Source organism: Lycorma delicatula, chromosome 1 (assembly GCF_047948215.1).
Source record: "Lycorma delicatula isolate Av1 chromosome 1, ASM4794821v1, whole genome shotgun sequence".
Taxonomy (NCBI): Eukaryota; Metazoa; Arthropoda; class Insecta; order Hemiptera; family Fulgoridae; genus Lycorma; species Lycorma delicatula.
Window position 1 is genome coordinate 262,839,692 of NC_134455.1, and position 19,973 is coordinate 262,859,664.

At 33.7% G+C, this 19,973-nt stretch overlaps 1 protein-coding gene across 1 annotated transcript in view; it reads left to right on the forward strand.

The window, feature by feature from the left end:
• Positions 1–19,973, forward strand: part of Dhc93AB (Dynein heavy chain at 93AB) — a 493,152-nt gene that overhangs the window by 371,393 nt on the left and 101,786 nt on the right. Inside the window, exons 57-61 of the mRNA XM_075354875.1 lie at positions 75–228; positions 2,049–2,191; positions 7,229–7,398; positions 8,577–8,715; positions 8,926–9,090. Coding sequence (XP_075210990.1) covers positions 75–228; positions 2,049–2,191; positions 7,229–7,398; positions 8,577–8,715; positions 8,926–9,090 — 771 coding nt within the window. The remainder of the gene's footprint in view (positions 1–74; positions 229–2,048; positions 2,192–7,228; positions 7,399–8,576; positions 8,716–8,925; positions 9,091–19,973) is intronic.

Consider the following 19,973-nt stretch of genomic DNA (forward strand, 5'->3'; position numbering starts at 1 on the left):
AATCTATTAATGTTTACCAAGACTTAATTATATTTTATTTTTAAGTTAACTGTTTGCTTTATTTTCAATTACAGATAATGATGGCTAAAGTTGATAGCTTCTTGGATTCACTAATTTCTTATGATAAAGAGAACATCCATCCAGAAATCATTAAAGCAATTCAACCTTACCTTAAAGATTCAGAATTTGAACCTGAGTTTGTACGAAGTAAATCAGCAGCTGCAGCTGGTACTTTTGAAATATTATTTATTAATATAAATGGGTTGAGTAATTTAGTAATAATATATATTCTCAATATAATTATTAGTTTTTCAGATGATTAAATAAATCCCATTTATTGTTCTGTATGTAAAGGAGAACTAAAGAAAATTAAACAGTGGTAGTTGCTTATATGTTTGTTATGTCTTGACATTTTATAATTATCACTAATGTATATGTTTAGGTGACCAACATCTGATTTAACTTTTACCTGCTTTATAGAAAATATACTGATAAACAGATTACAATGTTTAGCATTCAATTTGGAGTAATTTGAAACAGTCACTAGACAAAGATGGACCAGAATTTAATTATTTAAAAATAAATTTTTCTAGATTAAGTGATAGTAAGCTCAAGGAAGGTATATTTATCAGTCCATAAATCAAGAAACTACTTAAGGACTCAACTTTTGACAATAAACTTAGCGAATGTGAACTAGCTGCATGGAAGTCCTTCAAAGACGTTGTTAGTGATTTTTTTTTTTAGGCAATAGAAAAGATGAAAGCTATGTTTTTTTGGTTAATTAGCTGTTAGAAAACTACAAACATTTAGGTTGTAGGATGTCATCAATAATTGATTTCCTACACTCCCACCTAGAGTTTTTTCCAAAAATGTAGGCTCTGTCGACGATGAGAAAGGAGAGCGTTTCTATCAGCATTCTAACCATCGAGTTCTTCCATTGTTCTGACCATGACAGCATCAGTACCAAGTAAGATGGGACCCTGGAGTGACGGATAACTATTGTTGGTTTTTGTTAGTGAAACTGATCAAACATCATACAAGCGAAAAAGTTTGTCAACATATTTTAAAAATTAAAGGTAAGACAATTCCAATGAAGACTACTAATTCTACTTTTAAAACTGCCATTTAAAATTTATTAAATTTATTTTATTTTGTATTTTTAATAAATTTTAAATATTATATTTTGTATTATAAATTTTATTTTTTATTTTAATTTATCTGTGTTTGCATAAATAAAAATGTAGTTGATTTAAACAAATTTTGAATGAAAACATAAATAATATTTTTTTTAAATATTTATTTCACAGTGATTATGCATTTATTGGTAAATAAAATGTCTAAAATGTATGTATATAAAAAAACATGATATTACACAAATTCTGATTATAGTTTTGAATCCAGCACCCCAAAATTAGTTTAAATCACCATGTACAACTCCAGATAAGCAAAAAAAAATTTTTTTGTTGATTAGTGTAATAAATTATTTAGTTTCATATTTAATGAATGACTCGTTTCTCAACAGTTTTAAAAAACAGGTTTTCAGAGCAGTTCTTTCGTCACAAAATACGTTCCTAACCATGTTATTTGTAGATTGTAAACCATTAATTACGAGCAGGTAGTTACATTAGTTTAGCTGTTGTGTTTGCTATTGGTACAGAATTCCTATATCTGTCCATATTTTTAAATTCATGAGGATATAATATGTAGAACTTCACCTCAAATCGATTTACCTACAGCTACTCAGAACAGCTTATCAAGATGAAATAAATATTATATTCAGATAAATGTATAATTACAAGATAATTTATACCAGGAATGTGTATATATAACAAAAAAAATTGATCCAGCATGTCCCTTCAGGAGTCAAGGAAGGCTGTGGAAAAATATTGATTGATCAGATATCAGACCAGCATCGCAAAATATTTAATTAATTATAGATATAATTTTTTTTTGCCATACTTCTTTGTAATGAATGTGTTACATAATAATACTTAGTACTTGTAACAAGTATCCTAATATATTTAATATTCCATTATTGTTTGACAAAGGTTTATGCGCATGGGTGATAAACATCATTAAATTCTATGAAGTCTATTGTGATGTAGAGCCAAAAAGAAAAGCTCTTGCTCAAGCAAATGCTGACTTAGCCCAGGCACAAGAGAGATTGATGGTTATCAAACAAAAAGTTGCTGTAAGTAGTTACATTTTAGACACTGAGTACTTATTTTGTAACTGGTAATAAATAAAATAAAAGTAAATTAGAAAAGTGTAACATCAATCATCTTCATTCCATAACATATTAATTAAACATTTTCCTGTTATTTACAAATAAAAGTTATTTTAACCCTTATAAAATGATTTCTAACGATTGATGTAATTAATTTCTGCTCATCCCTCAATCGGTTAAATTATTTCTGTACCTAAGAATTCATTAAACTTAACTGAAAAATTAAAAATTGATTCTTTTTTTATCTCAATGATTATAAACTTATCTTTAAAATATCCACCTTTTATAATGTGTCATTATATGTGATTTGACAGCTGTTATAAAACACTCACTTATGGGTAGATAGTATCATGCTAGAGATCAGATGTTTACAGTATTCTATTTCTTTTTAAAAATCATTGAGAACATAAGTGAAAGTGTTTTTACAATATTAAAAGTGTTATTATGATTTGATTTTGTTCATCTTATAAAGTAATCATCTAAGACAGAAAGAATTCTCTCTTAACCTTTTGTTTAGTCAAAAACTGTAACTGTGTAACTTTTCCACATGTAATAAATTTATGTATACTTATTAATAAGACTGATTAATTTGATTACATTGATCTGTATCAACTGTTTTCTATTTTATTACCTTTAAAATAATCTTTTGAAAAGCACTAAACCCTACATTTCATAAACAACATAAAACATGTTATTTTTAATTTGTGTAAATAATAGATTATTTACATAAATTAACCATCTATATATTTTTTGGCCACTGAAAACATAGTGTTCATTTTTTCCTTTCCTTTTAATTTACTGAAGCGTAACTGTTTATTCAATTTCTCCTGAATTAATAATTTAATTTACTTAATTTGAATATAAAACGTTAAAATTAAATGTTTTTACAATATTAAATTGCCAAATTGTCAACATTTTTTTCTTTCCTGTTATCAGTTATTTAATTAGTTTGATGCTGTCCTCCACTCATTTCTGTGATATGTTAATTTTTAACTGTAACCTATAATTTTTACCATTAATCATTTTTTTTATTCCACTATTTATTTTCCTGTACAAATTTTCTCTTCTTCATGTCCCTCCCCAAGTTAACTGAACCTGGCTGACTTAATAGATCATCCATAATCCAAGTTTATCTTTACAAGATTTAACAAAGATTTCTCATTTCCTTAACATCTATGTTTCACAACCATAAAGTAATAAATTACTAACAAACATTTTCAGAGCATTTTTCTAATACTTAGAATTGTTTTTATCAGAATCAGTTTTCTTCATTAACCATAACTTGCTTGGATCAGTCTGCTTTTGATGTTTTCATTACTTCACCCATAATTTGTAATTTTACTCCCTAAATAACCAAAGTACAAACTTCTGATATATTATGTTTGGCTATCTTTATAATATTTAATATTTTTTGGTCCTATTTTCTGTCAAATTTCATAACTTTTGTTGTACATTTATTTATTTCCTGATTGAATTCCCTCCTAATAATAAATCTAAGTTATTCAATATTTGTTTTAACTCTTTGTTCTTCTACCAAAAAGTAATGTCCTAAACAAATCTTAACATCTTAATTTTTTCTCCTTGAATAGTTATTAAACTCTTTTATCTTCAGATTCCTATATTATTTCATCTGTGTACAATCTGAAAAGCAACAGGGACAGAGACTACAATCTTGTCTCACTTATTTCTATATCAAGGCTTGCCTTTCTTCCTCTTCAATTCTAATATCTGCTACCTGATTCTTGTACAGACTACAAATAATTCTTCTTTCCCCTTTTTTAAGTCAAAAATTTCATAAAACATTTAACATTTTATTCCATTTTACACTATCAAATACTTACTCTAAATCAACAAAGATCATGTAGGTAGCCTCTAAGATTTTCAAGCCTGCCTTCTAAAATTAATCTGAGAGCCAACATGCTCTGATATAAATACATGAATTCATGTTCACATATTCTATCTGCTCATTTTTACTAAATGCAATCAACCACACTATTGTGTTAACTTTAAGATAATTTAAATTATTATCTGTCAATTATATATTTTTATACCAATTATAACAAAAATCATTTATGAAGATTTTTCTCAAAAAGTGATTTCGTACTACTTCCTATCTATCATATCTCTCTCTGAAAGTTATCATACAGTTTAATGGTAGCTATCAAAGAATTTTCCTTAATAATGAGTATTAACTGCAGTAGAATATTCTGTAATTTATATGTAATTTGGATATTTCTTGTCATTTTAGTTGATTGATGAATACAGAAAGAATGTAAAGTATTTCAGAAGGAAAATGCATAAGTGATTTTTATACTGATTGGTCATTAATTAAAGCTTTTATTAATGATACATGATTCTTTGTTCATTTATTTATTTTAGTCTGGTTCTTTTAATTTACTTGTTTGGTCAGTTAGGTCCTTACATTTTAAAACAAACTTTTTTTTCTTATATTTCTAATGCCTACTTATTAACTTCTAGTTTCAGCATTTTTAAATTTGAATGTACTTAGTGCTGAACTTCTTGCCCTCTATCTTGTGAAGATTTTACTTTCAACATCCAAATTATACCCTAAGTATTTTTATGAATAAAATACTGGGTGAATCATTTTATTTTCTATACAACATACAACTCCAATTGAATATTTACTTTATTATATAATACACAACATATCACAGTACGTAGGTATTTCTCTAGGAGTGGCTAGATAATGTTGAAGTTAGCTTTTAAAATAAGATTTTTTAATTATTCATATTCCTCAAATTAGCTGAAAATTAATTCATACGATGAATGAACTTAATTGTTTGTGTGAATTTATGTTATTTTTAAAATCTATTAAATAAGATCTAAATTAAAATAATAAAATAAACAGAGTTAAAAAGATTTTTAAACATCATTAGTCTGATAAAATTTAAAAGTTAAATGCAATTAAAATAATATCACGATATAACAATGAAGTTAAATTTTCATTAGATCAATGGCAAAACAATTAAACATTTGTTTTGATTGGAATAGAGATTTCCTTTATTTATTTATTTTTTCAATAATAAAATTATTTGCAGTTTATCTTAAGCATTTATCATTCCAAAGAACAGAATTAGGATTATTAGGCTACTTCGGTTTATATTATTTAAAATAATTACAAATTATAATAATAATATTGAGTTCATTTATTATTTCAATTTTATTGATTAACAGTATTTTGAAAATTATTTTGACTGTTGTTTATTTTATTGTTTTAATTAATAACTTAATTATATTTTCTTTTATCACTGGATTTAAGTAAACCAATGATTAATTTTATTTTTTATTGGTAAATTCAAAGTCAGTTGAACAAAAGGGTATTTTCACAAAATTCAGTATTCCCCAATTAGCTGTAATCTTAATTAAATTAACTGTAATCAATCTTAATTAAAGTAAATTAAAGACAAAGTATCAGTCTCCACTCCAGCAAATCTTCAAATGATTGAAACTCAGTTTTGAGCTATTGAGTCATACTTTCAAAATAGCAAAATCTAAATCGCTATTTTGGATTGGGACATCTTAGAAAGTTGTTCTTTATTTAAATAGTAAAAAAATTATTATAGGCAATTTAAAATAGATTCAAATTAAATCAAGACAGTTTAAAACAGTTTAAAAATATTGAAAAAAAATAAAACAACAGCAAAATAAGAATGACCACAGATTAACTGATTAAATTGATTGATAAACTCATAAAATGTTATAACATTTTAGGATTATTAAAAATTTAACTTATTTTTACCATGATGGTTAACAATAAAACTTAGTTTAAACTATAAACGTCTGAAACGACAAACCACAGCAAATTAATAATTTGTCTCAAAATGTTATTAGTTCTCTGCAATCATCTTCAATAACTGATGCTGTTTTTCTCATCCCAATGTTGCTGGTGGTACTTCAAACATCTATTTAAAATCTATTGGATTTGATTTGAGTTTTTTTTATTTTATATATCACTGTTGTATGTTTTACTGTGGTTATATATTTCATAATTTTAAACTAATTAAACTAATTTACTATTTAAACTAATTTTAAACTATGTAAGATGTGGTCTGTTTTTATATATGTGTAGAATGTCAAAGCTGTTTGCTATTATATTGCTACAATATTAGACAAAATCATTGATGACTGTTGACTTTTTTTCTATAGATCTTTATTATGAAATGTTCATTTTTATCTTGTTTGAATCTGCATTCTTAATGGCCAATGTTGAACACTGAGCCATTGACATATTTCATTTTATATATAATGTTCAAGAGGCATTATGTTAGTGATTTATATGTAATGATTTATTTTGTTTATTGTTATTCTGAATGTTGTAACCAGATTTTTTAATCTGTAAGATACTTTCTTTATTGTGTTTATTGAATGTTAAGTATTTTTTGTTTTCTTTTTATTTATTTTGTGTAGGAGTGTATCAGCTTATTATGCTGTTGTGAATGCTAGGAACTTTATAGATTTGAAATCTTTAATGTTGTTTTTTAGGTGACATGGTTAATCAGTAGACCATATTTCTAAACTAGGTTGTTTGCAGGGTGGTTTGAGGCATTGTGAATAAGTGGGTCTGATACTATTAGCTAATTGCTTTCTATTTATTTTAAAGTACAACATTATTACTTTAAAATAAACAAACTGTTGGTTGTTTTTGTGATGGAATTAAAGAAAATGTATTTATTGTTTTCATATTCTGCTTAAAATATAATTTGTTACTATCCCATACATGTTAATCAACAACAAACATGCTCAAAAAAAAAATAAACTGGCTTAAATGCATACATGATTCATATCATCACATCAAGACAACAATGTGGTTCAGTTGTCATTTTGGAAGTTTACTGTTTTAAAGGTATTTTTTGTTAATTAACAGCTGATAAAAACTTATAGTATAAATAATTTTAGTATATAAAAGTATACTAAAAAGTATACTTTTGATAAAAAGTCAAAAATGTTTATCACAACAAAAATCATTTTGTTTTCTTCCAGTCATTAGAAGAACAGTTAGCTAAATTAACTGCTGACTTTGAGCAGGCTACTTCTGAAAAGCTAAGATGCCAAGAAGAAGCAGATGCCACAAATAGAACAATTCAGTTGGCAAACAGATTAGTTGGTGGTTTAGGATCAGAAAATGTTCGCTGGGCAGAAGCTGTAGCTAAGTAAGTATATAAAAGAACTTCTTTAAGATGGTTTAATGTACTGAAAAGTAACTTTGATGTTTGCCTAAAATTAGTGAGTAAAGAATATTAGATTGAACAAAGCAGGACCTCTTTCTTTTTATTTACTCTCTTGAGTTCTAAGATATTGAATTACTTTGAATGTTCAATTAAAATTTTGTAGAATGGTGGAAGTTCTATGAATTTATATTCAAGCTATGTTTTTTCTTACCTGTACCTGGGTATCAGATAGTAGTATTACAATCTGTGTTCAAATCTTTTGTTGCATTCCCTTATATAATCTTTCCAACTTAGTTGTAGGCTACTACTAAGTCTCTCCAGTAATTTGTGGTTATGCTCTCTATTCTCAGTTGACATTAAGTTTCCCTTCCTAAGATAAAAATTCTGTTGTCAGAAGTTGCCAGGTATACTACAGGTTTCACTAGATCTTTGTTCCCTTGGTTATTTCTGCATACCTCTGTTTAACATTTGCCCATCCTTCAAATGATATCAAAGAGTTATATGATCAGTCAATACAGTATAGACTCTGAATGTTTCTGACATATTTTCTTGGACACTGGTTTTACCAGAGCATATTTGCATATTTCCACTGTTTATATAATTCTTTTTGCAATTTGTTAAATTTTCGAAGTTTTATTTCAAAATTTTTATGATTGGTTTTGTGATTTTAACATTTTTTTTTTATTTTAGTTATAATTACTTTTCTTTATCCAATCTAGTATAGCTCAGTTTCAGTTTAATATTTATAACATTCCAACTTATAAATAAAATGTTATTCCTCTGTATTTTTAGTGTGTTATCAAAATAATGGAGTACTCAAACTTGAAGGTCTCTGATCTGAAGGTAGGATGTTCTGATCCCAGACTCTTGATGTCAGGGAAGAAGAGGCTTTAGCTATATGACAAGTCATACAACCTGTGGTAAAACTGGTAAAGGAAATTAATTTTCTCAAGAGAGTCATGAATGTACTGACATTAAGAAAGTTATGAGTGTGAACAATAGACATTACACAGCACTCTTCAGGGAATCAACAGATACCAAACAAATGCTAATTCATATAATTTGGCCTCATCTACATCTACCAACAGTTCTGATTCTGACTTGGGAGAGGAAACTCTTTATTAATTTTTTACTGATATTTTGTTCTACAATTTTATTAGTTTCATGCAGCAGGGGACAACTCTACCAGGAGATGTATTGCTGATTACAGCTTTCATTTCATACGTTGGCTGCTTCACAAAACAGTACAGGCAAGATCTCTTAAATAAAATGTGGTTACCGTATCTGAAAACAGTAGAGGTATGTAAATATTATTAAGTTATTTACTCAACAGTATTTTGATAATTAAATACACTTATTTTATTAGAATTGTAATAATTCTGAAATTTCATTAAAAATAATTTTCATATATTAGAATACAAAGTATTTACTAAATGACATTCATGTGGTACTGTATAGTACTTTAATTTCCTAATTAAATGTAAATAATTTTTTTTTTATATGTTTTAGCCTCCAATTCCAATTACTGAAGGCCTTGATCCTTTAACTTTGCTGACAGATGATGCACAAATAGCTATTTGGAATAATGAAGGTTTACCAAGTGATAGAATGTCTACTGAAAATGCAACAATTTTAACTAACTCGGATCGTTGGCCACTTATGATTGATCCTCAGGTAAAATAAATAACATTAATTATATTTATTGAATAACAGTATATTTGAATAATGTTTACAGATCCAAAGTTGTATAGAATAAAATTCAAATAAAATCTTAGAGTTACATTATTGGATTTAAACAAAATTTATCATTTCTGGTGATTGCAAAAGTATTCATAATTTATCATAAAATAATTATAATTATTTAATCATTTGCCATATTTAAAATCTGGTTCATTCATGTTGTTAGAGATAATTTATACACTGTACCCTGATTTTTGTAATACAAAGTCTTGAATGTGTTCTTTACCTATTGAAATTAATTTAACAGAATGTCTCAGACTGTTTGATTGTCTGAGAATAAATAAAACCAAATTCTGAACTGTGTTTGCCCCACAATGCAGGTAGTAAAAAAGATTTGCATAGCTTGTTAGCTAATATTAAATATAGAAAAAAATCCAAAATTTTTAAAGTAATGATTGCTCAGTAAGAGAAATAATATTCTGGCAAGCTTAGAAAATAAAACCCAGGAAAACAAACAATGAACAAATGTAAAAAAGGTTTCATATATCAAATACATCTACAAATTAATGAAAGAAAGTGATATTTAGAATAGGTCACCATTAAACAGATTGTCTCGAAAAAATAGCTGAATAATATGAAATGAACACTTTATTTTATCCAGCAAGTAAATTTAAAGAATCTTTCATGGAGTAAAGAATTTCTTAGTTAAATTTAGACACATCGAGTAGTAAGCCTCTTAAAATGTTATACTTTATTTATTTCTGTGTAGAAGTTTATTTAGTCTATAGTGTAGAAAAGAATATTCTATGCAAAAAAAGCTATGTAATTCAGAAAACAGCTCACAGACATCTTGCTCCTAATAGCAGTGTTCCTAAATAGAAAAAAATTTAGTAAAAGTAAACAGCAATCAGAAATAGTGCCTATAGATAGCTGTGCCCCTTGTCTAGGCAGGAGTAAATGTGTGTACTAGTTGCTTATTACATTTATTGAATGTCAGACCAGGATATGTTGTGGTTAGAACTCAGCAGAATGATATTAGGAATAGAATATTTTTCAGGAGATAATATTATTAAAAAAATTACTCAGTTTCAAACTATGAACCTCTTGGATCAGATGATGAGAGTAATTTCTGCCTTCTCTCTGTATAGAATATCCCCAGTACACTGTAACCCTAATGACATCTGTTTAGTTCACTTTCTGTCCATGAATTCTCTTAAGCACATTTATACAAGAAATTCTTAACACAAAATTTGTGTTAAGCAATGTGTTAAAAACAATTTGTATTATTTGTGTTCTATTAACAGAGTTTAAACAATAAGCACACCACTTACGTATACTGAAGTATGTAATTATTGTTTTCCTATTTTTCACAAAAGTTTTAAAATAAAAATGCTTACTGAACATCTTGGATCTGAGGAAATATTTATAATACTCCATGGGTATCTTCAACTTGAGATGAATACTAGTATTTTCTTAGCCTGCAAAGAAAGGAATCAAGATTTGCTTTTTAATGTATTTATTTAAGCTGTTTAATTAATCATGTGTTTTATGCAGTCTAACAGAAATTAATCTGTAATGTGTAGGACTGTAAGAGATATTATTTTAAAATAACTTGAACTATTAGCGCCTTCTAAAAATGAACCAACAAGTGAATCATTAGTATTTTTCTACTATGTTTTTTTTTTTAATCCAGTATCTTTAAACAGTAAAGAAAAGTTGCTCATGAAGAGTTGAATATAGATAAAACTGTTAGTATTTCAATTATAACAATGTCTTTTTGAAAAACAGGTGCCCTCAGTCAATTCTTGTCAACCAACATATGATCACAAGTACTAATAGTTCTGTCAAATAACTTAATTGATCACTGACTAGAAATCAGTAACTGATCCAAAATACATACTATTGAAATATTTTTTAAACCATCTCTTTTGAGTAGCTTGAGCTTGTAAAAAAATATTGCAAGTTATTAAGTCATCAGACTTACTCATCTTTAATATGATAAACATTCTTCTACCTATTAGGTTTATTTTACACTGCCCCAACTTGTTTAGAAATGGAGAATAACCTTAACAAGATGAGTGTGTACACAGACACTAATTTAATAAATGATAAAACTGCAAATTAACTCCATCTTGTTGTCAGATTTCAAAGACCTTCATAGATGATAATCTGAGAAATTCATTGAAATTTCACGAGCAATGCAAAACAAGAATAACTTGGTTAAAAGGAAATAAATACATACATTTTTTTTTTCAAATGTAACATGGTTCTACGAGGTTATTTTTTTCAAGGTCCGATCGGTCTCGAAATTAAAACCACAGTGAAAATAAAAAAGTTTTTATTTGTAACAAGTACTTACATAGTTATGCTATTTCCCTACATAGTCGCCACTCCGATTTAGACATTTGTCGTAGCGTGGTACCAACTTTCTAATACTCTCGTCATAGAACGGAGCCGCCTGTGTTTTCAGCCATGTTTCTACGCTGGTCTGCAGCGCGATGTCTGTGCCAAAATGTTGTCCTCCTAGCCAGCGTTTCATGTGAGCAGAGGTGAAAATCGGATGAAGCCAAGTCCGGGTGATCAAACACTTCCCAACGAAAACGCACCAGGAGCTTCTTTGTTACAGCTGCAGTGTGCGGGCGAGCATTGTCATGGAGAAAGACAATGCCTGATGACAACATTCCTCTCCGCTTATTCTGAATTGTCCTTCGTAGACGTTGAAGCGTCACGCACTATGAGGCTGCAGTGATGGTCGTGCCACGTTCCATGAATTCCACTAAGAGAACTCCATTCGGGTCCCAGAACACAGTAGCCATACACTTTCTGTTGTAGAAGGTTCCCTTGAACTTCTTTGGTTTACTGGGAGAATGAGAATGCATCCACTGTATGGATTGTTCTTTTGTTTCTTCAGTTTCGAAATGGACCCATGTCTCATCCCCTGTGACAATTTTGTTCAAAAAATCTTCTCTTTCATTGTGGTAGTGCTGGAGAAATGTTAGGGAGGCGTGCATTCTCATAGTTTTGTGATGGTCGGACAGCATCTTGGGAGCCCAACTCGCACACAGTTAGCGGTACTGAAGTCTCTCACTCACAATGGTGTAGAGAGCTGACCTTGAAATTTCAGGAAACGAATCAGTCAATACAGAAATTGTGAACCGACGATATTTTCGAATTGCCTCATCCACTCGCTCAACGAGATCATCGGTTGACACTCGCTTCCTTCCCTGACCGCCGGCATCATGAACATGATGCCGCCGGCATCATGAACATGATGCCGGCGGTCATCATGTTCAATGTACGTCCTGCTTTAAAGTTCCTGCACCATTGTCGCACTTTGCTGTCACTCATTGAAGTTTCACCGTACACATTACTTATTCGTCGATGAATTTCAGCTGCACTACACCCCTCAGCCTGAAGAAATTACCGCATGCAATTCACACTTGGCGGGAGATGCTACTATTGTAGACATGTTTACGTTCTAGCAGTGTGTTCAGAACTAAACGAAGTGACGCGGCGTGAATGAAGACCATACTAGAAACGCTGCGCAACACATATGCTCAAAGGTTCATCCAATTTTTACGCGGGTTTTTATTTCTCGACCGATCGGACCTTGAAAAAAATAACCCTCGTATATGCATAACATTTATCTTGGCAGTTAAATTTGTATTTTAATTTCAAAAAGTAAACTGCTTTGCCAACTACAAAAAAAGTAAATAATTTCGTGTTCACATAACGTATACATTATCTGTTTAAAATGTCACAAATATTTCTGTATATTATTTTTATTCTTTTTTAATATGTGGATATATTTTTTAATGTGTGGTTATGGTTTACGAGCAGATTTTTTAAAAAAGAATGCAATCTTGTATATTTGTTTTATACCCTTTGAAATCCAATAATTAAAAGAATTTTCAAACATCCAGGACATTTTGGAAAGGAAACCAATTCAGGATTTGGTTAGCTTTATACCTCAAATTTAGGTTTACCATATTTTTTGGGACCACACAGGACATATTTTTGAAAGTACTTAAAAGTCTTAACAGTTTACTGAAACATTAAACTTTATTTATTCAGTTTTATTTTTCACTAAACATGACTTCTTTCAGAAATTTTTTTTTTTAATTACATCGTAAAATTCACAACAAGAAAGTTCTGAATTAATTTTAACATTTAGCAGATGTTTAACAGTAGATACTGAAAGTCTATCCCTTTCTGCAGACCAGTTGTTCCCTGTAATTGAAAAAACTCTCAACTGGGGCAGATGTCCCAGGCAAAGACATCGCAAACTCAACCAGTTTAGAAATATTGCAACATGAAATATCAGTCTTTTAAAACACCTTAAAAATTGCTTTCCACTTCTCTTCAATAGTATCTGGTATTTTATCAGAACTTGAACCACAACCTACCCTTTGGTTTTGAATTGCCTGGTTCAACAATGTACGTTCATCAAATAGGTCGTCAGTATTTATGGAATCGTTTACAACTTCATTAACAACTTGTGCACTTTCTTCTAAATCAGACCAGGCAGTTACAGTTCGTAAATTTATCCATTGAAACTTACTAAATTTATCAAAACTGGTTCTCCACAACTCTTAAGTATTAGATACTACAATTATAAAAATTGTCTATGCTTTAAAAGAATTTTTGTTCCTGAACATCATTATTTTCTTTTAGAGTGCATAGCAATTCTTTGGCAGAAGATGGTATAAATTTGTGGGTTTTTCTTTCCTGAAGTTGACAAATTAATTCAGAATATATCTGAAATGCTTCCGTTGCTGTGATAAAATTAGCTTCCAATTTCAGAATTACATTATTAAATAACTGTAGAGTACCATACAAAAATTTTAAAAACAGTTCACTTTCTAGATTTTCAAAAAAATCAAATAATAGTTTTGGGCATTTGTCACAAGATTAGAAGTATGATTTTAAGCCATCAAAAATGTAAAGAATTCTCTCTATTGTAGGTAACGAACTAACGAATCTCGTGCTGCTATGACAATACTTTTTGTAATCTGTTTCCACAAATTCACAGAACTCGTTTCGTTACTCTTACTGTACGCATATAGTGAAAATATTTTTAAATTTTTATAACAATAACTTCCATGTCCAGGGGTAGAGAATCACATGCTGTTTGTACTGAATTGTTTGCAATGTGGGATGAACAACAAATTCCTAAAATAGGTCTATCTAAATCACTTTGAACTTTTCTTAACACACTTTCATTCCCCTTTCTCTTCACACCACCAAAATTACTATTAGTGTTATCAGCAGTGTAACAAACCGGAACGGAACGCAAGGATAGCGTGAGTTTGTTTTCTCTCTATTAATTGCAGAACCTGGACAAATGTCCCTTGCTGCTGTGCCTTTCTATTTTACCTGGTGGGTTATTGTTTGTTTAGTGGCAGTTATATATTTTATTTGTTTTATATTATTTATGGACGGATTTGATATTTTCGTTCCCGTCCTTTTAACCAATGAGAAATAATTGACTGTGGCTTATACAGAGACACTTAAGTATGAACCTTTTTACTTCTGACAATTTTCAGTTCGTCCTCTGCAAGTCCTTTTGGAGCTAGAGCCTTTCAGTCTAACAGGAATTTGCCTTCCGTGGGGACCCCAGTGTTTACAGGAAGCTTCCTCCCAGACACAAGCTGGAAGCCTTCCAGCTTGGGAAGGGGAATCGCGTGGCCACTGTCATTATGCTGGTTCACCGGAAACAGAGCTGAAACAGACATAAAAAGAAGGCAAGTTCTATATTGAAAGAAAGATATAACAGGCCCCATTAAGAACAACATGACAAACCTCTCATGTTTCAACCTACCTACATATTAAATTTTAATAAAATTTAATTTTTATGAAGTGTAGAAAACTCGCTCTTAACGTTTCCGCTCGCGCGCGAAAAAAAAAAAAAATAAAACCCCTAATAATGTTGAAAAATATTAATTAAGATGGTATGGGCTTAGATTCAGATGTATTCAGTAAAAGTTGAAAGTCAACAATTTATTTAATTTATCATTTTGAATAATTAAGTGTTAACAGTGATCAGGTAAGATATATTTCCGTTAGTAATATTGAATATTAGATTAGGATGGGATCAACATAATACCAAGTCAATGGATTTTGAATAAAAGATTTAAAAGATATTTTATTTTATTTTGTTTATTTAACTGAGTCTTCCACTAACTTGACGGTAGACAATTATAAGGGTCCGACCTGGTAGCAGCGCCATATCTATTTCTGTTGAGGACACCTGCAGAGCATAATACAACAAAACCATATGTTCAATTATAATTAAGCACTCGTTATGACGTTAGATTTTATCTATACTTACACTAGTATATTATAATGGGGGTGATTAAATTAATATTGGATCCAAATATTTTTTTTTTTTTTTTAATTTACATTTAATTTGAATAAAATACAACATAACTAAATGTTTAATTATTTGTTAGGGTGTTATATTATATTTTCTATTTCTGTAGTATTGTGTGATACACTGGAATGGGGTAAATAAAATTGATTTAATTTTTCTCAAAGAAAAAAAAAATTGTATGGCTATATATTTATGAACTGCAACAACTTTATGTGCAACATGAGACTTTACGCGGATATCTCTTTTTAATGACTTTTTTTTAAAGGCCTGCAATCATTTCTGAAAGTTTCCTGTTGGCCGATCCGATGAAGAGGCTCCTGGTCTGGTTTATCATGCACAAACCCTCGTCCCGCCATTTCACGGTGGTTCATTTAACACGGCGTCAGGCATTTTCCTCACACCTTAAGGCGTAGGATCCTTTCGGCAGATGTCCCTGAGATGGCTGTGCTCGGACACGGCCGCTCTCCCGAACAGACTGTGCTACGCCCACTTCCGATACGGTTTTTATGTCCGCGTCATAGCGAAGTGTGGCGTTTCTGACAAACCACGGCGCTCCAAAAATCGTCCGCAGCGCCACGTTTTGGACGGTCTCCAGCGTTTTCTGGAACGTGGAGTATAACAAGCCTCCGATGCCGAGTATGCGTATGTCAAAATTGGCAAGACGGAGAGTCGGTATATGATTATCTTAGTCGCCAGCGGAATGGGGCTGGCTCGATTAAGTACTGGGTATAGGCAAGCCCTGGCTGCCTTTGGCTCATATATATTACATGGTCCCCTAAGGTAAGCCGTTTATCCAGGACCACTACTAGAATCTCAAAGGGTATTTTCCCCCTGAGATTTCTAGTTGTCTGGCTGGAGCGCGTCACTTGCATGTGAATAGCACAGCCACGGACTTTTCCCCGTTGACCCTGACTCTCTACAAACCAAGCCACGGCTCCACTAAATCGAGTTGCCGTTGGGGTCTCTCGACCGCGTAATCCATATTTCGGGATGTATGTATGTATATTATATGCCGTATCATCGGCATATAAAGCGGCGTTGACGCCTTCCGACAACTGCATATCGTTTGTATATGCAATGTACAGAATCGGCGAAAGGAATTCACCGTCGTGCGACTTACGAGAGGTACGTTCGATGTCATACTAGTGTCAGGATACTTTCAGCTTGGATGGAGTATCGATGATTTGCTGGCGAAGTTGGGCAGGATTCTGGACGGTCTCCCGAGCACCAGAGTGCTGGTTGCTCTGGACGCTAATGTCAAGTCTCCCTCCTGGAGTTCACCACTCACTGACCCCACAGGTGCTGGTCTCGAACAGTTCGTGAAAGACAGGAACCTTTACTTGATTAATGGTGCAGAACAACGACCAACTTGCTCTACCGAACTGAGAGAAAGTTACATCGACGTCACTTTGGTGACGGGCGACTTGCTGTGAAGTACAAGTAGTTGGACTGTTTGGCCCGAGGCCATTGTAAGTGATCATAAGCTTATAACCTTTGAGATCTTTTATGGAGTTGGTCTAAGGGCTCCAGATTCGGTCGCTATAACCTAAAAGGCCTGGAATAGCACAGGCTGCGGCGCGAGTGCGCAGCTGCCTTGCAGGGGTTGGAATAGCGCATGGAGCACAGAGAGGAGGTGGAATTGATAGCTGAACAATTCGGCTGGGCCATCAAGACTAGCTGCGATAGGGTTCTACGACGGCCTCGGCCAATGGACGGACCCTTAGGTAATGGCCAGTTCGCTGATCGGGGAGTGCCTGGAGCCGTCATGACCGCTGCGTCTGGGGAGTCGTCTGTTAAACGCAGACGGAAACCCGGGAAAAAGTGGTGGTCCTCTGACCTTAGCGTGCTGCGGGCAAGAGTTAGGTCCACTAGGAGAAGATACCAACGTCATCCCCTAACGGGGATTATCGTTGATGACGTGTGCTCTGAGCGTCTGCGGATCTACCGGCGCGCCCGTAATGAGTATGTTCATGCCATCAAGGAAGCCAGACTTAAGTTATGGCAGGACTTAATGCGCAAGTTGCAGCACAGCTCCTGGCAGCTCGCAAAATCGTGTTATCGGCCAAAGCCATTGCACGTGCTGTCCAGTGTTCGATGCAGGTTTGGTGGTCGTGACCACACTTTAACTTCTGTGGGGACTTACCAGGCGTTCCTGAATACTCTGTTTCCAGATGCTCCGGGGGTGAAGCAGAGGTCGGCGTTTGGGCGAGGGCTACGCCCTTCCTTGGCGTACGGGCTGTGGATCCCGTAGAAATAGACCGAGTGGTTTCTCGAATGGTACTGAAAAAGGCACCGGGGATTGACCAGCTTGACCCGGATATATTCTACCATCTGCTGCCTGTCATAAGAGAGCTGCTTGGCAGGTAGTTCACGGGGTACCTTAGCTGGGGCTGCTTCCCAACTTGTTGGAAAGTGGCTTTGGTGAGGGTGCTCTTAAAACCCGGAAAGGATAGTAGTGAGGTCAGCGGTTATCAGCCTCTTGCCGGCAATCGGCAGTTGCTTGAAAGGCTGGTTGTGGAATGGCTCTGGGAAAGCATTGTGGTGAACTGTTTTCTAAATCGAGGTCAGTACGGCTTCACGAAAGGGTTTGGCACCGTGGATTGCATCTTAAATCCTCTTGCCGAGGTGGAAAGCGCCGACTGTAAACATGTTTTGGCAATTTTTATAGACATAGAAGCAGCACTTCCTTCCTTGAGTTGGAGTTCTGTCCTCTATAAGTTGGAACGCCGCAATGTTACCGTAGCCCTGCAGGCCATAGTGCGTGACTATTTGTCTAATCGTACGGCTCTGTTTAAAGATGCGCACCTAGCTTTGGAAACCTCCGTCACCAGGGGAAGCCCGCAGAGTTCCGTTCTCGGTCCCTTTCTGTGGAACCTGGTATTTGATGGGATTTTGGGATTGACATTCCTAGAAAGGGTCACGGCCTAGGCTTTCGTCGATGACTATCTCCTTTTAGTTCGTGGTAATTCACGACTGCAGCTGGAAGATCGAGCGCAAGCGGCCTTGTCGACCGCGGAGGGCTGGATGGACATTCAAAATTTAAAGATTCTGTGCGCAAGACGAAGTTTATGCTTCTCAAAGACAAATTTTCGTATAGCCGAAACTCCCACATTAAGTATAAAGGCTGTGTAATCAGTGGAATGAGAGTTCATTACTACCTAGGTGTATTTTTTTTTATGAGAAGTTGCTGTTTAGCAACCACATTAGGCAAGTAGTGGCGGACGCCGTCTCAGTGATGCACAGAGGATTGCTCGCAAGGACTATGGGTTGTCTGACCGTCAGAAGCACATGGTGTACCGAGGTGTCTTCGAAAGTATGACCTCTTACGCGGCGCTCGTTTGGGAGCATAAGTTGGATACGAACAGAAAACTTGTTCAAAATTTAAGTAGTGCCCAGCGCAGAGCCTTAATTGTATGCACTGGTGCTTTTAAAACAACCTCCTATGAGGCTACCACCGTATTGGGAAATGCTCTCACAATCGATTTAGTGGTGAAAGTTTGGGCAGCCGTATGGAGATTGCTAAGAGCCTGGGAGGCCGAGGTATTTGGAATACGGTTTCGAGTCGGACCAGTACCGGATCGTGATCACAGTGCACCGGATCTGAATTTCGTTCAGTTGCCCATCTCCCGCCTGCGAAAGAGGCTGCAGAGCCCCGGTTTGGAAGCATGGCAGCTGGAATGGAACACCACGACTAAGGGAAGATCCCTGTACAACTTTATACAGTATCTGGGGGAATGGTATGCCTCTCCTTAATTTTTAAGGACAACGGGTGCCCAGGTGCTCACCAACCATGTTAATTTGAACCAATATCTCTTTCGATTCTGCCTGGCAGCTGATGAGTTGTGCGTCTGCGGGGAGGTCCAGTCAAATGAACACCTGATGTTTAATTTCCCTGCTCTTGTGGGGGGTGGGGGGCTATAGACCGGGCCACCCTGGAACTAAGAGGTCAAGCGGAAAATTGGCCACTCACAAGCACAACGAATCAGTGCGGCGAGAGCCGCATTGTCGGACCGTGTAGGAGTTTCTTGATGCGGAGTGCGCCTTCTTGACGGAGTGCGCCTACCAATTTTATTAATATATGACAAGTAAGCAGTGGGACACTCAAGCGAGTGGTGTATGACCCACGCTTAATCCGCTCACGCAGTTAGGTAAGCTCTAGGAGCTAATTAGGATATTGGTCGCTAAACGTTTTGAGGCATAATAACCGTTTATGACACAGACATTCGGTCTTATGGTATAGGATGACCGAATGGGGTGGTGGGAGAAATACTAGACAAACCAAAAAATGAGTATGAAAAGACCATCCAAAATTTCCATCACGGCATCTAGGTCAGCGCTGGGTACAGCTGAGTTCGGCCTGTTATACGCAGAGACCAGTCTGTACAGTGTACCTAGATGCTGTACATGAATGTTGGTCTGTTCCATGACATTGGTATGAACCTCAATCCGCATATGCGTGATTGGTCTGTGTACTAAAATAGCGGTTCCGCCGTTGGCGGGGGTT